Source organism: Salmo salar, chromosome ssa07 (genome assembly GCF_905237065.1).
Source record: "Salmo salar chromosome ssa07, Ssal_v3.1, whole genome shotgun sequence".
Taxonomy (NCBI): Eukaryota; Metazoa; Chordata; class Actinopteri; order Salmoniformes; family Salmonidae; genus Salmo; species Salmo salar.
In genome coordinates, this window is record NC_059448.1 from 11,948,245 (window position 1) to 11,971,325 (window position 23,081).

Consider the following 23,081-nt stretch of genomic DNA (forward strand, 5'->3'; position numbering starts at 1 on the left):
CCCTCTAACCACCAGGCAGTCTCTCCCTCTAGCCCTAAACACCAGGCAGTCTCTCCCTCTAGCCCTAAACACCAGGCAGTCTCTCCCTCTAACCACCAGGCAGTCTCTCCCTCTAGCCCTAAACACCAGGCAGTCTCTCCCTCTAGCCCTAAACACCAGGCAGTCTCTCCCTCTAACCACCAGGCAGTCTCTCCCTCTAGCCCTAAACACCAGGCAGTCTCTCCCTCTAGCTCTAAACACCAGGCAGTCTCTCCCTCTAGCCCTAAACACCTGGCAGTCTCTCCCTCTAGCTCTAAACACCAGGGAGTCTCTCCCTCTAGCCCTAACCACCAGGCAGTCTCTCCCTCTAGCCCTAAACACCTGGCAGTCTCTCCCTCTAGCCCTAACCACCAGGCAGTCTCTCCCTCTAGCCCTAACCACCAGGCAGTCTCTCCCTCTAGCCCTAAACACCAGGGAGACTCTCCCTCTAACTCTAAACACCAGGCAGTCTCTCCCTCTAGCCCTAAACACCTGGCAGTCTCTCCCTCTAGCCCTAACCACCAGGCAGTCTCTCCCTCTAGCCCTAAACACCAGGGAGTCTCTCCCTCTAACTCTAAACACCAGGGAGTCTCTCCCTCTAGCCCTAAACACCAGGGAGTCTCTCCCTCTAGCCCTAACCACCAGGCAGTCTCTCCCTCTAGCCCTAAACACCAGGGAGTCTCTCCCACTAGCTCTAACCACCAGGCAGTCTCTCCCTCTAGCCCTAAACACCAGGCAGTCTCTCCCTCTAGCCCTAAACACCAGGGAGTCTCTCCCTCTAGCCCTAAACACCAGGGAGTCTCTCCCTCTAGCCCTAAACACCAGGGAGTCTCTCCCACTAGCTCTAACCACCAGGCAGTCTCTCCCTCTAGCCCTAAACACCAGGCAGTCTCTCCCTCTAGCCCTAAACACCAGGGAGTCTCTCCCTCTAGCTCTAAACACCAGGCAGTCTCTCCCTCTAGTCCTAAACACCAGGCAGTCTCTCCCTCTAGCCCTAAACACCAGGCAGTCTCTCCCTCTAACTCTAAACACCAGGCAGTCTCTCCCTCTAGTCCTAAACACCAGGCAGTCTCTCCCTCTAGCCCTAAACACCTGGCAGTCTCTCCCTCTAGCCCTAACCACCAGGCAGTCTCTCCCTCTAGCCCTAACCACCAGGGAGTCTCTCCCTCTAGCCCTAACCACCAGGCAGTCTCTCCCTCAAGCCCTTCTGTTTCTCTCAAACCAACTTTGTATTGAAGAGTTACTATAGCTGTGTTCTATAACAACCAGCCTTTACTGTACCAGCACAGTAGCACAGAGGATATCTTATTCAACAACTAAGTCCAGCCCAGACCTAAACACACACAGCCTTACCAAAAACACACAGTGTCCAGCCCAGACCTAAACACACACATCCTTACCAAACACAGTGTCCAGCCCAGACCTAAACACACACATCCTTACCAAAAACACACACATCCTTACCAAACACACAGTGTCCAGCCCAGACCTAAACACACACAGCCTTACCAAACACAGTGTCCAGCCCAGACCTAAACACACACATCCTTACCAAAAACACACACATCCTTACCAAACACACAGTGTCCAGCCCAGACCTAAACACACACATCCTTACCAAACACACAGTGTCCAGCCCAGACCTAAACACACACATCCTTACCAAACACACAGTGTCCAGCCCGACCTAAACACACACAGCCTTACCAAAAACACACACATCCTTACCAAACACACAGTGTCCAGCCCAGACCTAAACACACACAGCCTTACCAAACACACAGTGTCCAGCCCAGACCTAAACACACACAGCCTTACCAAAAACACACAGTGTCCAGCCCAGACCTAAACACACACAGCCTTACCAAAAACACACAGTGTCCAGCCCAGACCTAAACACACACAGCCTTACCAAAAACACACAGTGTCCAGCCCGACCTAAACACACACATCCTTACCAAAAACACACAGTGTCCAGCCCAGACCTAAACACACACATCCTTACCAAAAACACACAGTGTCCAGCCCAGACCTAAACACACACAGCCTTACCAAAAACACACAGTGTCCAGCCCAGACCTAAACACACACAGCCTTACCAAACACACAGTGTCCAGCCCAGACCTAAACACACACATCCTTACCAAAAACACACAGTTTCCAGCCCAGACCTAAACACACACAGCCTTACCAAAAACACACAGTGTCCAGCCCAGACCTAAACACACACATCCTTACCAAAAACACACAGTTTCCAGCCCAGACCTAAACACACACAGCCTTACCAAAAACACACAGTGTCCAGCCCAGACCTGAACACACACATCCTTACCAAACACACAGTGTCCAGCCCAGACCTAAACACACACATCCTTACCAAACACACAGTGTCCAGCCCGACCTAAACACACACAGCCTTACCAAACACACAGTGTCCAGCCCAGACCTAAACACACACAGCCTTACCAAACACACAGTGTCCAGCCCAGACCTAAACACACACATCCTTACCAAACACACAGTGTCCAGCCCAGACCTAAACACACACATCCTTACCAAACACACAGTGTCCAGCCCAGACCTAAACACACACAGCCTTACCAAAAACACACAGTGTCCAGCCCAGACCTAAACACACACATCCTTACCAAAAACACACAGTGTCCAGCCCAGACCTAAACACACACATCCTTACCAAACACACAGTGTCCAGCCCAGACCTAAACACACACATCCTTACCAAATACACACAGTGTCCAGCCCAGACCTAAACACACACATCCTTACCAAAAACACACACATCCTTACCAAATACACACAGTGTCCAGCCCAGACCTAAACACACACATCCTTACCAAATACACACAGTGTCTAGCCCAGACCTAAACACACACATCCTTACCAAACACAGTGTCCAGCCCAGACCTAAACACACACAGCCTTACCAAAAACACACACATCCTTACCAAACACACAGTGTCCAGCCCAGACCTAAACACACACAGCCTTACCAAACACACACAGTGTCTAGCCCAGACCTAAACACACACATCCTTACCAAACACACAGTGTCCAGCCCAGACCTAAACACACACAGCCTTACCAAACACACACAGTGTCCAGCCCAGACCTAAACACACACATCCTTACCAAACACACAGTGTCCAGCCCAGACCTAAACACACACAGCCTTACCAAACACACAGTGTCCAGCCCAGACCTAAACACACACAGCCTTACCAAACAAACAGTGTCCAGCCCAGACCTAAACACACACATCCTTACCAAACACACAGTGTCCAGCCCAGACCTAAACACACACATCCTTACCAAACACACAGTGTCCAGCCCAGACCTAAACACACACATCCTTACCAAATACACACAGTGTCCAGCCCAGACCTAAACACACACAGCCTTACCAAAAACACACAGTGTCCAGCCCAGACCTAAACACACACAGCCTTACCAAACACACAGTGTCCAGCCCAGACCTAAACACACACATCCTTACCAAACACAGTGTCCAGCCCAGACCTAAACACACACATCCTTACCAAACACACAGTGTCCAGCCCAGACCTAAACACACACAGCCTTACCAAAAACACACAGTGTCCAGCCCAGACCTAAACACACACAGCCTTACCAAAAACACACAGTGTCCAGCCCAGACCTAAACACACACATCCTTACCAAACACACAGTGTCCAGCCCAGACCTAAACACACACAGCCTTACCAAAAACACACACATCCAGCTCAGATCCATTTCCTCTACTAGGATATGAGAAGGACCTCTTCTCAGCCCAGAGAGACTTGTTATTGTTGCTTATTACAGATAACAGGCTTCTTTATTAAAAAGCCCAGAGGACGGACCGCTGCACATCAAATAGGGTACAATATTCCTGGCTGAGGCTACAACAACCTCCAGCACAGACACACACAAACGCAGCGCCATCATGCGCACGCACGCACGCACGCACGCACGCACGCACGCAGGAGCCTTGATTGGAGAAATGTGAGGGCTGTGTTCCCTGTCTGGTGTTGACAGAACTGTAGGCTACAGTGTGTGTGTGTGTGTGTAAGCATGCGCGTGTATGACTGCACAGATCTAACATTAAAATAGTGTGCGTGAAACAGATGCAGGCAGTTGGTGTGTGTGTGTGTGTGTGTGTGTGTGTGTGTGTGTGTGTGTGTGTGTGTGTGTAGAGAAAATATTGATGAAAGGCAAAGGGCAGGGAGACAAACTAGCTTAGTGAAAGAATGACTTCACCTTGTAGAACCATGCTCTTAAAGACCAAACGTTTATGCACCAATTAACCTGTTTATAGTGTGTGTGTGTGTGTGTGTGTGTGTGTGTGTGTGTGTGTGTACACGTGTAACCTGGCATAGATACGCCTCCTTTTGACCCTAGTCTCACCCTCAATGGAATACATCAACAAAGTCTGTATAAACAAGTCCATTTTAATGACCAAACCACCACATTATTTGTCTATGTCATAAATGCTCACATCACATTCAACACCGTAAAATAGGCCAGACAGTTTGATCTTACAGTGCTAACTTCCCTAGCGTCTGTGAGCCATTAGCTAAATCCTCTAGCCCTTTACAGGAGCAAAGTGCCACTCTGAGGACAACACCACCTCGCTCTTAAACTATATCCTTCCCTCTACATTAGAGATCTACTTTGGGTCAAACCCAAACCACACCACTTTCCTCGGCAACCTCTGTAGCATAGACGTGGTGAGGGCGCCAACTACCTCCCCTCTTTCATCTTCTATCTCTCCCTGCTCCCTCGTGGGGAGGCTTGGTGGCCAGGGGGACCAGATGGCCGTACAGGGGGTAACGTCAGAGAGACACACAGGGGGACCAGATGGCCGTACAGGGAGTAACGTCAGAGAGACACACAGGGGGACCAGATGGCCGTACAGGGAGTAACGTCAGAGACACACAGGGTAACGTCAGAGACACACAGGGGGACCAGATGGCCGTACAGGGAGTAACGTCAGAGACACACAGGGTAACGTCAGAGAGACACACAGGGGGACCAGATGGCCGTACAGGGGGTAACGTCAGAGACACACAGGGGGACCAGATGGCCGTACAGGGAGTAACGTCAGAGACACACAGGGGGACCAGATGGCCGTACAGGGAGTAACGTCAGAGACACACAGGGTAACATCAGAGAGACACACAGGGGGACCAGATGGCCGTACAGGGGGTAACGTCAGAGAGACACACAGGGGGACCAGATCGCCGTACAGGGGGTAACGTCAGAGAGACACAGGGGGACCAGATGGCCGTACAGGGGGTAACGTCAGAGAGACACAGGGTAACGTCAGAGAGACACACAGGGGGACCAGATGGCCGTACAGGGAGTAACGTCAGAGAGACACACAGGGGGACCAGATGGCCGTACAGGGGGTAACGTCAGAGACACACAGGGGGACCAGATGGCCGTACAGGGAGTAACGTCAGAGACACACAGGGTAACATCAGAGAGACACACAGGGGGACCAGATGGCCGTACAGGGAGTAACGTCAGAGAGACACACAGGGGGACCAGATGGCCGTACAGGGAGTAACGTCAGAGACACACAGGGTAACATCAGAGAGACACACAGGGGGACCAGATGGCCGTACAGGGAGTAACGTCAGAGACACACAGGGTAACATCAGAGACACACAGGGGGACCAGATGGCCGTACAGGGAGTAACGTCAGAGACACACAGGGTAACGTCAGAGACACACAGGGGGACCAGATGGCCGTACAGGGGGTAACGTCAGAGAGACACACAGGGGGACCAGATCGCCGTACAGGGGGTAACGTCAGAGAGACACAGGGGGACCAGATGGCCGTACAGGGGGTAACGTCAGAGAGACACACAGGGGGACCAGATGGCCGTACAGGGGGTAACGTCAGAGACACACAGGGGGACCAGATGGCCGTACAGGGAGTAACGTCAGAGAGACACACAGGGGGACCAGATGGCCATACAGGGGGTAACGTCAGAGACACACAGGGGGATCAGATGGCCGTACAGGGGGTAACATCAGAGAGACACACAGGGGGACCAGATGGCCGTACAGGGGGTAACGTCAGAGACACACAGGGGGGACCAGATGGCCGTACAGGGGGTAACGTCAGAGAGACACACAGGGGGGACCAGATGGCCGTACAGGGGGTAACGTCAGAGAGACACAGGGGGACCAGATGGCCGTACAGGGGGTAACGTCAGAGAGACACACAGGGGGACCAGATGGCCGTACAGGGGGTAACGTCAGAGAGACACACAGGGGGACCAGATGGCCGTACAGGGGGTAACGTCAGAGAGACACACAGGGGGGACCAGATGGCCGTACAGGGGGTAACGTCAGAGAGACACAGGGGGACCAGATGGCCGTACAGGGAGTAACGTCAGAGACACACAGGGGGACCAGATGGCCGTACAGGGGGTAACGTCAGAGACACACAGGGGGACCAGATGGCCGTACAGGGAGTAACGTCAGAGACACACAGGGTAACATCAGAGAGACACACAGGGGGACCAGATGGCCGTACAGGGAGTAACGTCAGAGAGACACACAGGGTAACGTCAGAGAGACACACAGGGTAACGTCAGAGAGACACACAGGGGGACCAGATGGCCGTACAGGGAGTAACGTCAGAGAGACACACAGGGTAACGTCAGAGAGACACACAGGGGGACCAGATGGCCGTACAGGGAGTAACGTCAGAGACACACAGGGGGACCAGATGGCCGTACAGGGGGTAACGTCAGAGAGACACACAGGGGGACCAGATGGCCGTACAGGAAGTAACGTCAGAGAGACACACAGGGTAACATCAGAGAGACACACAGGGGGACCAGATGGCCGTACAGGGGGTAACGTCAGAGACACACAGGGGGACCAGATGGCCGTACAGGGAGTAACGTCAGAGAGACACACAGGGGGACCAGATGGCCGTACAGGGGGTAACGTCAGAGAGACACAGGGGGACCAGATGGCCGTACAGGGAGTAACGTCAGAGAGACACACAGGGGGACCAGATGGCCGTACAGGGGGTAACATCAGAGACACACAGGGGGACCAGATGGCCGTACAGGGGGTAACATCAGAGACACACAGGGGGACCAGATGGCCGTACAGGGGGTAACGTTAGAGACACACAGGGGGACCAGATGGCCGTACAAGGGGTAACGTCAGAGAGACACAGGGGGACCAGATGGCCGTACAGGGAGTAACGTCAGAGACACACAGGGGGACCAGATGGCCGTACAGGGGGTAACGTCAGAGAGACACACAGGGGGACCAGATGGCCGTACAGGGAGTAACGTCAGAGACACACAGGGGGACCAGATGGCCGTACAAGGGGTAACGTCAGAGAGACACAGGGGGACCAGATGGCCGTACAGGGAGTAACGTCAGAGACACACAGGGGGACCAGATGGCCGTACAGGGGGTAACGTCAGAGAGACACACAGGGGGACCAGATGGCCGTACAGGGGTAACGTCAGAGACACACAGGGTAACGTTAGAGAGACACACAGGGGGACCAGATGGCCATACAGGGAGTAACGTCAGAGACACACAGGGGGACCAGATGGCCGTACAGGGGGTAACGTCAGAGAGACACAGGGGGACCAGATGGCCGTACAGGGGGTAACGTCAGAGAGACACACAGGGTAACGTCAGAGAGACACACAGGGGGACCAGATGGCCGTACAGGGAGTAACGTCAGAGACACACAGGGGGACCAGATGGCCGTACAGGGAGTAACGTCAGAGAGACACACAGAGTAACGTTAGAGAGACACACAGGGGGACCAGATGGCCGTACAGGGAGTAACGTCAGAGACACACAGGGGGACCAGATGGCCGTACAGGGGGTAACGTCAGAGAGACACACAGGGGGACCAGATGGCCGTACAGGAAGTAACGTCAGAGACACACAGGGGGACCAGATGGCCGTACAGGGGGTAACGTCAGAGAGACACACAGAGTAACGTCAGAGACACACAGGGGGACCAGATGGCCGTACAGGGGGTAACGTCAGAGAGACACACAGGGGGACCAGATGGCCGTACAGGGGGTAACGTCAGAGACACACAGGGGGACCAGATGGCCGTACAGGGGGTAACGTCAGAGAGACACAGGGGGACCAGATGGCCGTACAGGGGGTAACGTCAGAGAGACACAGGGGGACCAGATGGCCGTACAGGGGGTAACGTCAGAGAGACACACAGGGGGACCAGATGGCCGCACAGGGGGTAACGTCAGAGAGACACACAGGGGGACCAGATGGCCGTACAGGGGGTAACGTCAGAGAGACACACAGGGGGACCAGATGGCCGTACAGGGGGTAACGTCAGAGAGACACACAGGGGGACCAGATGGCCGTACAGGGAGTAACGTCAGAGAGACACACAGGGGGACCAGATGGCCGTACAGGGAGTAACGTCAGAGACACACAGGGTAACGTCAGAGAGACACACAGGGGGACCAGATGGCCGTACAGGGAGTAACGTCAGAGACACACAGGGTAACGTCAGAGAGACACACAGGGGGACCAGATGGCCGTACAGGGAGTAACGTCAGAGACACACAGGGTAACGTCAGAGAGACACACAGGGGGACCAGATGGCCGTACAGGGGGTAACGTCAGAGAGACACACAGGGGGACCAGATGGCCGTACAGGGGGTAACGTCCGAGACACACAGGGGGACCAGATGGCCGTACAGGGAGTAACGTCAGAGACACACAGGGGGACCAGATGGCCGTACAGGGAGTAACGTCAGAGACACACAGGGGGACCAGATGGCCGTACAGGGGGTAACGTCAGAGAGACACACAGGGGGACCAGATGGCCGTACAGGGGGTAACGTCAGAGACACACAGACTAACTGGAATCACTCCTCCTCTCCTACTGGGAATACTGGAGAGAAGAGAGGGAGGGACTTCAACCATTATCTTACAGACAACCTCATTAGAGAGGAAGAATGAGAGAGAGAAAGAGACACTATTGGGGAGAGGCAATATACAAAGGAAGGTTGGGTCGGATGGAAAGAAAGTAGGAATGAGAGATTTTATGGAGTGACCAGACTGAGAACAAGGTCATGTTTACGGAAAAATATTATTATAGAGTGAAGGTGAAAGACAGAGAGAGAGAGAGAGAGAGAGAGAGAGAGAGAGAGAGAGAGAGGAGCTGGGGAGAGACAAAGAGAGGCAAGAAAGAGCTTTGCTGCTCTGCTCAGTCCTCTGCCCCTATGTGAGAAGTGGTGTAGAGAGGAATGAAGGAGCCTGCAGCAACAGTCACCTCCTGTCCTTTCAGACACTGACTCACAGACCTGTGGGTTTATCTCAAATACCAGGGGTTGGCTGTTATAGACACACACGGAGAGACAGGCACACACATGCATGCAAACACACACACACACACACACACACACACACACACACACACACACACACACACAAAGTGAAAAGACACACACCCCAAAATACATGCCCCACAGTACACTCTTCAGAGGAGAGAAAGTCTACCTGATGCCATCTGAATGAAACAACCCCTCTCTGAAACACACTCCTCTCTGAAACGTCTCCTTGTTCAACTACAAATTGGATTGATCTTGTAATCTGATTAGCAGCTTTTTCTCCGGTTAAAACGGTCTACGGACAGAGTCAGAGCAATTGAGAACAACTTCCAAACTTAAGACACCAAAAAAACATTTAGACACATGACTGAATTACAAAGGGCTGTTTTGTGCTGTGTTGGAGAGAAGTGTTTTTCGTTCCTCCCTCTGCGGCTTTGAGGTTTCTACTTCTGTCATGTTTTTGTTGCTCTGAGGGGAAGGGAGAAAACGGGAAGGATAGTACCTGTGTGTGCGTATGCCCGCATCCATGTGTGTGAGAGTAGGAAGACAGACAGGGCTAATATTGTGATAACACCATTCAGAGGACATTCAGAACTCAGCTGCCAACCAGGACAGGAGACAGGCTTCCAGTAACCTAGCGCTAACAGGGAAATGATATCGCAGATGTTGAAAACATGTTGTTTTGCCACACATACAGTACGTGGATATGTAAAAGTCTAACCAAGAACAGTTCAACTCAACACAGATATCAGATATCTCAGATATCCTAGAAAAAACTGTGAAAACTGTTGCCGAGAGGGCTATCATATGAAATGGTGTCAGGAGTCAGGCGCAGGACACAGAACTGAGTAAAAGACGTCCTTTACTCAAAAAGAAACAACAATAATTTCCACGCAGGGAAAAACACACCAGCACACAGAAGTCCCGAACACTAAACAAAGAACAAACACTCACAAAACCATGTGGGAACCAGAGGGTTAAATAGGGAATACATTATAATGTGATGGGAACCAGGTGTGTACAATCAAGACAAAACAAATGGAAAAAGAAACGTAGATTGGTGGTAGCTAGAAAGCCGGTGACGTCGACCGCCGAACGCAGCCCCAACAAGGAGAGGCACCAACTTTGGCGGAAGTTGTGACAGTACCCCCACCCCATCTTGACGCGCAGCTCCAGCAGCGTGACGACCCGGAGGACGAGGCACAGGGCGATCCGGGTGGATACGGTGAAATTCCTACAGTAAGGATGGGTCCAGGAGGTCCTCCACCGGCACCTCTCCTCCGGACCATACCCTCCCACTCCATGAGGAACCTCCCGCACCTCAAACTGCTGGAGTGGACCAGCCACCACCGGCCTGAGGAGAGACACATGGAACGAGGGGTTAATACGGTAATCAGGGGAAGCTGTAACCTATAACATACCTCGTTCAGTCTCCTCGGGACTTTAGAATGGCCCCACAAACCGCGGCCCCAGCTTACACCGGGGCCTCACTGCGGTGGCAGTTGGTGCTCGCCTTCTGTCACCTGATGGCCCATTGCAGGCGCACATGGGCAGCGTCCCAGGTCTCCTTGGAGCGCCGAAACCATTCATCCACTGCAGGTGCCTTGATCTGGCTCTGATGCCACGGTGCCAGGACCGGCTGATAACCTAGTACACACTGAAACGGAGACAGGTTAGTGGAGGAGTGGCGGAGGGAGTTTTGGGCCATCTCTGCCCAGGGGATGAAAGCCGCCCACTCCCCCGGCCGGTCCTGGCAATAGGACCGCAGAAACCTACCCACATCCTGGTTAACTCTCCACCTGCCCATTACTCGCGGGGTGAAACCCTGAGGTCAAGCTGACCGAGACCCCCAGACGTTCCATGAACGCCCGACAGACCCTCGATGTGAACTGGGGACACCGATCAGACACTATATCCTCAGGCACCCCGTAGTGCCGGAAGACGTGTGTAAACAAGGCCGCCGCAGTCTGTAGGGCCGTAGTGAGACCGGGCAAAGGAAGGAGACGGCAGGACTTAGAAAACCGATCCACAACGACCAGGATCGTGGTGTTGCCCTGTGAGGGAGGAAGATCCGTCACGAAATCCACCAATAGGTGTGACCCCGGCTGTTGTAGAACGGGTAGGGGTTGTAATTTCCCTCTGGGCAGATGTCTAGGTGCCTTGCACTGGGCGCACAACGAGCAGGAGGAAACATAAACCCTCACGTCCTTAGCTAAAGTGGGCCACCAGTACTTCCCACTAAGACAGCGCGCTGTCCGACCAATGCCAGGATGACCAGAGGAGGGTGACGTGTGGGCCCAACAGATCAATAGATCGTGGACATCAGACGGAACGTGCAGACGCCCAACTGGACACTGGGTGGGAGTGGGCTCCTTACGTAACGCCCGCTCGATGTCCGCGTCAACCTCCCATACCACCGGTGCCCCCAGGCAAGAAGCCGGAAGTATGGGAGTGGGATCCGTGGACCGCTCCTCTGTGTCATACATCCGGGACAGTGCGTCTGCCTTAGCGTTCTGGGAACCTGGTCTGTAGGATAGGGTGAAAACAAAACGGGTGAAAAACATGGCCCACCTTGCCTGGCGAGGGTTCAGTCTCCTCGCCACCTGGATGTACTCCAGATTGCGGTGGTCAGTCCTAATGAGGAAAGGGTGTTTAGCCCCCTCAAGCCAATGCCTCCACGCCTTCAGAGCCTTGACAACAGCCAACAGCTCCCGGTCCCCCAAATCCTAGTTTCGCTCCGCCGGGCTGAGCTTCTTCGAAAAGAAAGCACAGGGGCGGAGCTTTAGTGGCGTACCCAAGCGCTGAGACAGCAGAGCTCCTATCCCAGCCTCGGACGTGTCCACCTCTACTATGAATACCAAGGAGGGATCAGGATGAGCCAGCACGGGAACCGAGGTAAACAAAGCCTTCAGGTGACCAAAAGCCCTGTCCACCCCAGCTGACCACTGCAGTCGCACCGGTCCCCCCTTCAGCAAGGAGGTAATGGGAGCCGCTACCTGACCAAAGCCCCGGTTAAACCTCCGGTAGTAGTTGGCAAACACTAAAAACCGCTGCACCTCCTTAACCATGGTTGGAGTCGGCCAATTACGCACGGCTGAAATGCGGTCACCCTCCTCTCCACCCCTGACGCGGACAGGCGGTATGTTTCCATAGCCGCCGTCTCCTCCTGTGACAGAGGATACACGTGACTCCTGGGAAGTGCTGCGTCTACCAGGAGATTTAGCGCACAATCCCCCGTCGATGGGGCGGTAGTTGAGTCGCCTTCTTTTTACAGAAGGCGAGAGCCAAATCGGCATAGTCAGGGGGGGATGTGCATGTTGGAGACCTGGTTTGGACTCTCCACCGTAGTTGCACCTATGGAAACACCTACACACCTCCCTGAGCACTGACGTGACCATCCCTTAAGAGCCCTCTGTTGCCACAAAATAGTGGGGTCATGATAGGCCAACCAGGGAAGCCCCGACACCACAGGAAACACAGGAGAATCGATCAGGAAGAGACTAATTCTCTCCTCATGACCCTCCTGCGTTATCATACATAGTGGAGATGTGACCTCCCAAATCAGGCCTGACCCTAAAGGACAACTATCTAAGGCATGTACAGGGAAGGGCACATCAACAGGAACAATAGGGAACGCTAATCTAAGTGCAAATGAACGGTCAATAAAGTTCCCAGCTGCGCCTGTTCTAGAAGTCTAGAACACTAAACAAAGAACAAACATGCACAAAACCATGTGGGAACCAGAGGGTTAAATAGGGAATAAATTATAACGTAATGGGAACCAGGTGTGTACAATCAAGACAAATGGAAAAAGAAACGTAGATCGGTGGTAGCTAGACAGCCGGTGACGTCGACTGCAAAACGCCACCCGAACAAGGAGAGGCACCAACTTCGGCAGAAGTCGTGACAAATGGAATGTTGTCTGCTAGTTTGATGAACCCGTGTCATCCCAGGTTGAACTACCAAATCACTTCAGCTCCAGATGCCAGCCTTGTCAGAACACGAAGTGAACGTCGTCCCTTGTATCCCGACTTGAAGCCAAGCAATTATGCAACGCCATGGTACTCATGACGCCACGGTACTCATAGGAACAAGGTAGTCATAGAGCGATGGTACTCATAACTCCATGGTACTCATAACACAAGCACCAAGTACAGCGCGTCAGCCAGGGATGCACTCTCGCAAATCACATTTGAACCTCAGATTTTACCTCAGAACCTTTCATTTTTACATTTACATTTACATTTTAGTCATTTAGCAGACGCTCTTATCCAGAGCGACTTACAGTAGTGAATACATACATTTCATTTTGATTTCATGCATTTTTTTTTTTGTTGTACTGGCCCCCCGTGGGAATCGAACCCACAACCCTGGCGTTGCACACACCATGCTCTACCAACTGAGCCACAGGGAAGGCTTTCGGTACCAGGACACTTGCCTAGCCAAGAGATTCAGCTCCTGTCACTAGTGACGATCTTTAAGTCTGAAATATTATTGAAGTAAGGATTCTGAACATGAAATCAAATAGATATCAGTTTCAATGAGTGTAGACAGTGAGATGTGGGTAGAGTGATGGTGGAGCTATGCCTAGATTTACACAGAGTGTACAAAACATTAGAGATACCTGCACTTTCTTTGAAATAAACTGACCAGCTGACTCCAGGTCAAAGCTATGATCCCTTATTGATGTCACTTGTTAAATCCACTTCAATCAGTGTAGATGAAGGGGAGACAGGTTAAAGAAGGATTTTTAAGCTTTGAGACACTTGAGACATGGATTGTGTATGTGTGCCATTCAGAGGGTGAATGGGCAAGACTAAATCTTTAAGTGCCCTTGAACGGGGTATGGTAGTAAGTGCTAGGCACATCGGTTTGAGTACGTCAAGAACTGCAAAGCTGCTGGGTTTTCCCCGCACAACAGTTTCCCGTGTGTATCAATAATGCTCCACCACCCAAAGGACATCCAGCCAACTTGACACAACTGTGGGAAGCATTGGAGTCAACATGGACCAGCATCCCTGTGGAACGCTTTCAACACCTTGTAGAGTTCATGCCCAGACGCATTGAGGCAAAAGGAGGTGCAACTCAATATTAGGAAGGTGTTCCTATTTTTATTTTACTAGGCAAGTCAGTTAAGAACAAATTCTTACTTACAATGACGGCCTACCCCACAGACAGATGTGATACAGCCTGGATTCGAACCAGGGACTGTAGTTTCACCCCTTGCACTGAGATGCAGTGCCTTAGACTACCGCGCACCACTTGGGAGCCCTTGTTTGTACACTCAGTGTACTTAGAGGCATTTTTCAGGGAGAAGGGTAGGTTATTCCTTCTATAACAAAAGACAATGTGATAAGGTGATACAATGCTTAAGTCAGAACAAAAATATAATCTAATCAAATTTTATTGGTCACATACATGTGTTTAGCAAATGTTATTGCGGGTGTAGAGAAATGCTTGTGTTTCTAGCTCCTACAGTGCAGTAATATCTCACAATTTCACAACAATACACACAAATCTAAATGCCTTGGGGTAACTCAATCACACACCTCTATGTAGTATGCGCACACACACACACAATATGTTCCCTTCATTAATCTTTCTTCTTACATTGGGGAGGGTTGTTTTCCTGAAGGCCTCAACTAAAGACTGCAGAGCTCTACACTAGAGCTCAACAGACTCTCTGAGGAATTAGAGAGAGAGACTACAGCAAGCCACCCTGCGGCACAGTCCACCAGCCTCACTGTATCCAACAGAGACACAGCACAGACAGAGGGTGTCTGGGAACGCTGTCCTCAGACACAGCATGGTACACTCATAACCACCACCACACACAGAGAGACAGAGAGATGGGTTGGAAGGAAATGAAGAGAAAACAGATTGTTCTCTCATCCTGTAAAATCAAACAGAGAAGCATTGATGGAGAAAGACAGAAAAATATGCATTGGCTCAGTTCCCCTCTGAACTAACCCCACCTTTCACTGCATGACAAGAAACAGAGAACGAACCCCACTGCAAACATTTAATCAACTTTTAATCAACATGAGTGTAGTATTATCCTTTGTGTTGTGTCATCACTAAAATCAATAGTGATGGTAGGGTATTACTCAACACAAAGATTAATGGCAGGGGAACAGTATCGTATCTTGGCCCTCGCAGTAGTGTTTGCGCTGTGCGCCCCACGCTGACTCGCGACTACACACCCAGTTACACACCCAGTCCAGGGGCCAAGATGTCCAATAGTGATCAAATCAAATCCAAGTTTATTTGTCACGTGCGCTGAATACAACAGGTGCAGACCTTACAGTGAAATACTTACTTACAGGCTCTAACCAACAGTGCAATTAAAAAAAAAAAATATTAGGTGAACAATAGGTAAGTAAAGAAATAAAAACAACAGTAAAAAGACAATGAAAAATAACAGTAGCGAGGCTATAAAAGTAGCGAGGCTACGTACAGACACCGGTTAGTTGGGCTGATTGAGGTAGTATGTACATGTAGATATGGTTAAAGTGACTATGCATATATGATGAATAGAGTAGCAGCAGCGTAAAAGAGGGGTTGGGGGGGCACAATGCAAATAGTCCGGGTAACCATTTGATTACCTGTTCAGGAGTCTTATGGCTTGGGGGTAAAAACTGTAGAGAAGCCTTTTTGTCCTAGACTTGGCACTCCGGTACCGCTTGCCATGCGATAGTAGAGAGAACAGTCTATGACTGGGGTGGCTGGGGACTTTGACAATTTTTAGGGCCTTCCTCTGACACCGCCTGGTATAGAGGTCCTGGATGGCAGGAAGCTTGGCCCAGTGACGTACTGGGCCATACGCACTACCCTCTATAGTGCCTTGCGGTCGGAGGCCGAGCAGTTGCCATACAAGGCAGTGATGCAACCAGTCAGGATGCTCTCGATGTTGCAGCTGTAGAACCTTTTGAGGATCTGAGGACCCATGCCAAATCTTTTTAGTTTCCTGAGGGGGAATAGGCTTTGTCGTGCCCTCTTCACGACTGTCTTGAAGTCTTTGGACCATGATAGTTTGTTGGTGATGTGGACACCAAAGAACTTGAAGCTCTCAACCTGCTCCATCGCAGCCCAGTTGATGAGAATGCTCGGTCCTCCTTTTCCTGTAGTCCACAATCATCTCCTTAGTCTTGGTTACGTTGAGGGATAGATTGTTATTCTGGCACCACACGGCCAGGTCTCTGACCTCCTCCCTATAGACTGTCTCGTCATTGTCGGTGATCAGGCCTACCACTGTTGTGTCTTCTGCAAACCTAATGATGGTGTTGGAGTCGTGCCTGGCCGTGCAGTCATGGGTGAACAGGGAGTACAGGAGGGGACTGAGCACGCACCCCTGACGGGCCCCCGTGTTGAGGATCAGCGTGGCAGATGTGTTGTTACCTACCCTCACCACCTGCGGGCGGCCCGTCAGGAAGTCCAGGATCCAGTTGCAGAGGGAAGTGTTTAGTCCCAGGATCCTTAGCTTAGTGATGAGCTTTGAGGGTACTATGGTGTTGAACGCTGAGCTGTAGTCAATGAATAGCATTCTCAGTGTTGAGTGCAATAGAGATTGCATCATCTGTGGATCTGTTTAGGCGGTATGCAAATTGGAGTGGGTCTAGGGTTTCTGGGATAATGGTGTTGATGTGAGCCATTACCAGCGCCCACAGCACCGGCATGGTCGGGATATAATGGAACCAGCTGCCAGAAATCTGTATCATTACCACACCATTAGGACTACCACCTGTATCATTACCACACCATTAGGGCTACCACCTGTATCATTACCACACCATTAGGACTACCACCTGTATCATTACCACACCATTAGGGCTACCACCTGTATCATTACCACACCATTAGGACTACCACCTGTATCATTACCACACCATTAGGACAACCACCTGTATCATTACCACACCATTAGGACTACCACCTGTATCATTACCACACCATTAGGACTACCACCTGTATCATTACCACACCATTAGGGCTACCACCTGTATCATTACCACACCATTAGGACTACCACCTGTATCATTACCACACCATTAGGACTACCGCTACCACCTGTATCATTACCACACCATTAGGGCTACCACCTGTATCATTACCACACCATTAGGACTACCCTACCACCTGTATCATTACCACACCATTAGGGCTACCACCTGTATCATTACCACGCCATTGGGGCTACCACCTGTATCATTACCACACCATTAGGACTACCCTACCACCTGTATCATTTTACCACACCATTAGGACTACCACCTGTATCATTACCACACCATTAGGGCTACCCTACCACCTGTATCATTACCACACCATTAGGACTACCACCTGTATCAATACCACACCATTAGGACTACCACCTGTATCATTACCACACCATTAGGACTACCACCTGTATCATTACCACACCATTAGGACTACCCTACCACCTGTATCATTACCACACCATTAGGACTACCACCTGTATCATTACCACACCATTAGGACTACCACCTGTATCATTACCACACCATTAGGACTACCCTACCACCTGTATCATTTTACCACACCATTAGGACTACCACCTGTATCATTACCACACCATTAGGGCTACCCTACCACCTGTATCATTACCACACCATTAGGACTACCACCTGTATCATTACCACACCATTAGGACTACCCTACCACCTGTATCATTACCACACCATTAGGACTACCACCTGTATCATTACCACACCATTAGGACTACCCTACCACCTGTATCATTACCACACCATTAGGACTACCACCTGTATCATTATCACACCATTAGGACTACCACCTGTATCATTACCACACCATCAGGGCTACCACCTGTATCATTACCACACCATTAGGACTACCCTACCACCTGTATCATTACCACACCATTGGGGCTACCACCTGTATCATTTTACCACACCATTAGGACTACCACCTGTATCATTTTACCACACCATTAGGGCTACCACCTGTATCATTACCACACCATTAGGACTACCACCTGTATCATTATCACACCATTAGGACTACCACCTGTATCATTATCACACCATTAGGACTACCACCTGTATCATTACCACACCATTAGGACTACCACCTGTATCATTTTACCACACCATTAGGGCTACCACCTGTATCATTACCACACCATTAGGACTACCACCTGTATCATTATCACACCATTAGGACTACCACCTGTATCATTACCACACCATTAGGACTACCACCTGTATCATTACCACACCATTAGGACTACCACCTGTATCATTACCACACCATTAGGACTACCACCTGTATCATTACCACACCATTAGGACTACCACCTGTATCATTACCACACCATTAGGACTACCACCTGTATCATTACCACACCATTAGGGCTACCACCTGTATCATTTTACCACACCATTAGGGCTACCACCTGTATCATTACCACACCATTAGGACTACCACCTGTATCATTTTACCACACCATTAGGGCTACCACCTGTATCATTACCACACCATTAGGACTACCACCTGTATCATTACCACACCATTAGGACTACCACCTGTATCATTACCACACCATTAGGACTACCCTACCACCTGTATCATTACCACACCATTAGGACTACCACCTGTATCATTACCACACCATTAGGACTACCACCTGTATCATTACCACACCATTAGGGCTACCACCTGTATCATTACCACACCATTAGGACTACCCTACCACCTGTATCATTACCACACCATTAGGGCTACCACCTGTATCATTACCACACCATTAGGACTACCCTACCACCTGTATCATTACCACACCATTAGGACTACCACCTGTATCATTACCACACCATTAGGGCTACCACCTGTATCATTACCACACCATTAGGGCTACCACCTGTATCATTACCACACCATTAGGACTACCACCTGTATCATTTTACCACACCATTAGGGCTACCACCTGTATCATTACCACACCATTAGGACTACCACCTGTATCATTTTACCACACCATTAGGACTACCACCTGTATCATTACCACACCATTAGGGCTACCACCTGTATCATTTCCACACCATTAGGACTACCACCTGTATCATTACCACACCATTAGGACTACCACCTGTATCATTACCACACCATTAGGGCTACCACCTGTATCATTACCACACCATTAGGACTACCACCTGTATCATTACCACACCATTAGGACTACCACCTGTATCATTACCACACCATTAGGACTACCACCTGTATCATTACCACACCATTAGGGCTACCACCTGTATCATTACCACACCATTAGGGCTACCACCTGTATCATTACCACACCATTAGGACTACCCTACCACCTGTATCATTACCACACCATTAGGACTACCACAAGTGACTTCCTTGTTTCAAACTGTCCACATTCTTAGTTCAACCTAGTGACAGGTGATAGAAGTCTAACCTCAGGTTCAACTCCCAACCATACCACTCCTCACCAGTAGGGGTCCTATTCTAACCTAAGTGACCTGCCACACCTTGGAAAGTTAACCACTGAGGTGCTGCTACTCAATAGCTGCCTTTCATTGTGTTTCAATCTGGACATGGGACAAGAAAGTTGTCACAGGGGACCTACAGTACGTGTGTGTGCTCCACGTCTTTGACCTCCGTCTCACTGGTTCTGTAACACAGGGTGTCTTCCAAATGGCACCCTATTCCCTATATAGTGTACTACTTCATACTACAGCCCTATTCCCTATATAGTGCACTACTTTAGACCAGAGCCCTATTCCCTATATAGTGTACTACTTCATACTACAGCCCTATTCCCTATATAGTGCACTACTTTAGACCAGAGCCCTATTCCCTATATAGTGTACTACTTCATACTACAGCCCTATTCCCTATATAGTGCACTACTTTTGACCTGAGCCCTATTCCCTATATAGTGCACTACTTTTGACCAGAGCCCATCGGGAATAGGGTGCAATTTTACGAAACAAACAGTGTTGACCCAATACTGCGGCTAAAGGGCTAGCAGGATGTGTACAGTACGATTACCTTCCATTGTTACAGGGACTGCCTGCTGGACTGACTGTGGCAGATTGGCTGGGCTTTCATGAAGAGCTGGGGAAATACCCAGCCCCAGGAACACACAATTAGAGTTAAAAATAAAACACAAAAGCAGTAGAAGTGAAGCTTTCAGGGATACTTTTCCCACCACAACAAGTTCCTCGTGAAAAAACAAGGTAGAGATGGAGACTAGGTCAAAAGCCCAATGACCAAGTAGGGCTAGACTTGTCTATATTAGCCAAGCTATATTAGCCAAGCTATATTAGCCAAGCTATATTACCAAGCTATATTAGCCAAGCTATATTACCAAGCTATATTACCAAGCTATATTAGCCAAGCTATATTAGCCAAGCTATATTACCAAGCTATATTAGCCAAGCTATATTACCAAGCTATATTACCCAAGCTATATTACCAAGCTATATTAGCCAAGCTATATTACCAAGCTATATTACCAAGCTATATTACCAAGCTATATTACCAAGCTATATTAGCCAAGCTATATTACCAAGCTATATTACCAAGCTATATTACCAAGCTATATTAGCCAAGCTATATTAGCCAAGCTATATTACCAAGCTATATTACCAAGCTATATTGGCCAAGCTATATTAGCCAAGCTATATTACCAAGCTATATTGGCCAAGCTATATTAGCCAAGCTATATTACCAAGCTATATTAGCCAAGCTATTTTACCAAGCTATTTTAGCCAAGCTATATTAGCCAAGCTATTTTAGCCAAGCTATATTACCAAGCTATATTACCAAGCTATATTAGCCAAGCTATTTTACCAAGCTATATTACCAAGCTATATTAGACAAACTAATGTAATATGCACATTTATGAATGGCTGAAGTCAATGGTAAGTGTGTGCCATTTCCAGTTATTGCTTATCCCTTCAAACGTGTCCCTTCCTAAACACGTAGTCTGATTAATCCAAACCCAACAGTTTCCCACCCTGTTCCCGACTGGATTTGATGAATTGAATTTGTTCCATCGTTAAGCTGCTTGATCGTCGTCCCCCTCCTTTTAGTCTCAATCTGCAGGAGGAGCAGGTGTTGCAGGTTACCAGAGCCAGTTGATCCCTTCCAGACCAGGCTGCATTTGGTTCCCTGTCCTTCACTCTAGCCTCACCTGTGACCCTGTGGAAAGTGTACAACCTAAAAGTCCAGACCTCTTGACCAAGGCAGCCGTAGTAGGTTACTACACATACAGGGAAGTTTAAAGGATGAGGCTACATGGATGAAGCTTAATGGATGATGCTACACGGATGAGGCTACATGGATGATGGTTAATGGATGAGGCTACACGGATGAGGCTACACAGATGAGGCTACACAGATGAGGCTACACGGATGAGGCTACACGGATGAGGCTACATGGATGAAGCTTAATGGATGATGCTACACGGATGAGACTACATGGATGATGGTTAATGGATGAGGCTAGATGGATGAAGCTTATTAATGGATGATGCTACACGGATGAGGCTACACGGATGAGCCTACACGGATGAGGCTACACGGATGAGACTTAATGGATGATGCTTAATGGATGAGGCTACATGGATGAGGCTTCTCGGCACAATTCGCTTCCATCTAATTTCTGTGTCAGTTCTGATGAGAGGAAAGAGGGGAGAAAGCAAATGTTCTGTACTCTATAGAAACACACCCACTGTGTCCCAGACTGCCGTTGAGGCTGGGAGGTGTCGTGAGAACAATCGCCCTCGAATCCATTAGCCTATCAATTAATCACGGTGCTGCATGCTCCACTGAAGACAGACAGACAGACAGACAGACAGATAGGACCCCCTGTCGGTCTACACCTCGTGGTCCTTTGTGTTGTGCCTTTCCATCCCTCTGTAACAACCTTGTTGGTTGTATGTTGAATTGATACTTTGAACAAACACGTATATTGAAAAGCGAACACATTCGCATGAAACAATATTTGGCACATCCATGGAACTCAGCTAAAGTGAAAATATTTGGCCAAAACAAGGAAAAAACTAACAAGGACACTGAAAGCAACTGTTGTGATAATAAATGTGACAATTAAACAACACCCTTTTCCCCCTCAAATACAAATGCTACACCCTTCAAGGGGATAGTATGCTACTGTATCGATACATACCAGTACCGTACATCGTTACAAGCCTGCTCGTTGTCGTCTAAAAACAATGCACAATTTCTTAGAACAAAGTGCAAGAGTACTATAACAATGCCTTAAAGAAGGATACCAGATGTAAACCAAAAATTCGTACCTTTCCCGTTTCTGTCCATGTCGCCTAGATAATTCCTGGCTGTGTACTTCTCCTGTGATCTTCCCCGTGACAATAGAAAAGCACGTACGCGCGTCTCCTCCAAGCGCTCCCTGCTTCCTTTCCGTGTGTGATGGGACAGACGCCGATTCTAGCTGTCAAGAAACACAGGGGACGAGATGGACACAGATAGTAGCCAATCACAGTCGTAGCTTACATGGGCTTGCCCAATCACAGCGAATGATAGAAGGGGTCTTTGGTCATTTCTTTTTAAATATCTCTACCAGTTAGTGCCTTTGAGAACGCGGACAACTATCAACGTCAAGGTACAGTAGTAATACAGAATGGAGGTATTCTCA

The 23,081-nt window shown here is 49.6% G+C and overlaps 1 protein-coding gene across 1 annotated transcript in view; it reads right to left on the reverse strand.

Annotated features, from left to right (window-relative positions):
• Positions 1-22,869, reverse strand: part of afap1 (actin filament associated protein 1) — a 144,523-nt gene extending 121,654 nt beyond the window's left edge. The window contains exon 1 of the mRNA XM_014206540.2: positions 22,726-22,869. Within this exon, the coding sequence (XP_014062015.1) occupies positions 22,726-22,744 (19 nt within the window). The 5' untranslated portion in view covers positions 22,745-22,869. The remainder of the gene's footprint in view (positions 1-22,725) is intronic.
• Positions 22,870-23,081: the final 212 nt, after the last annotated feature.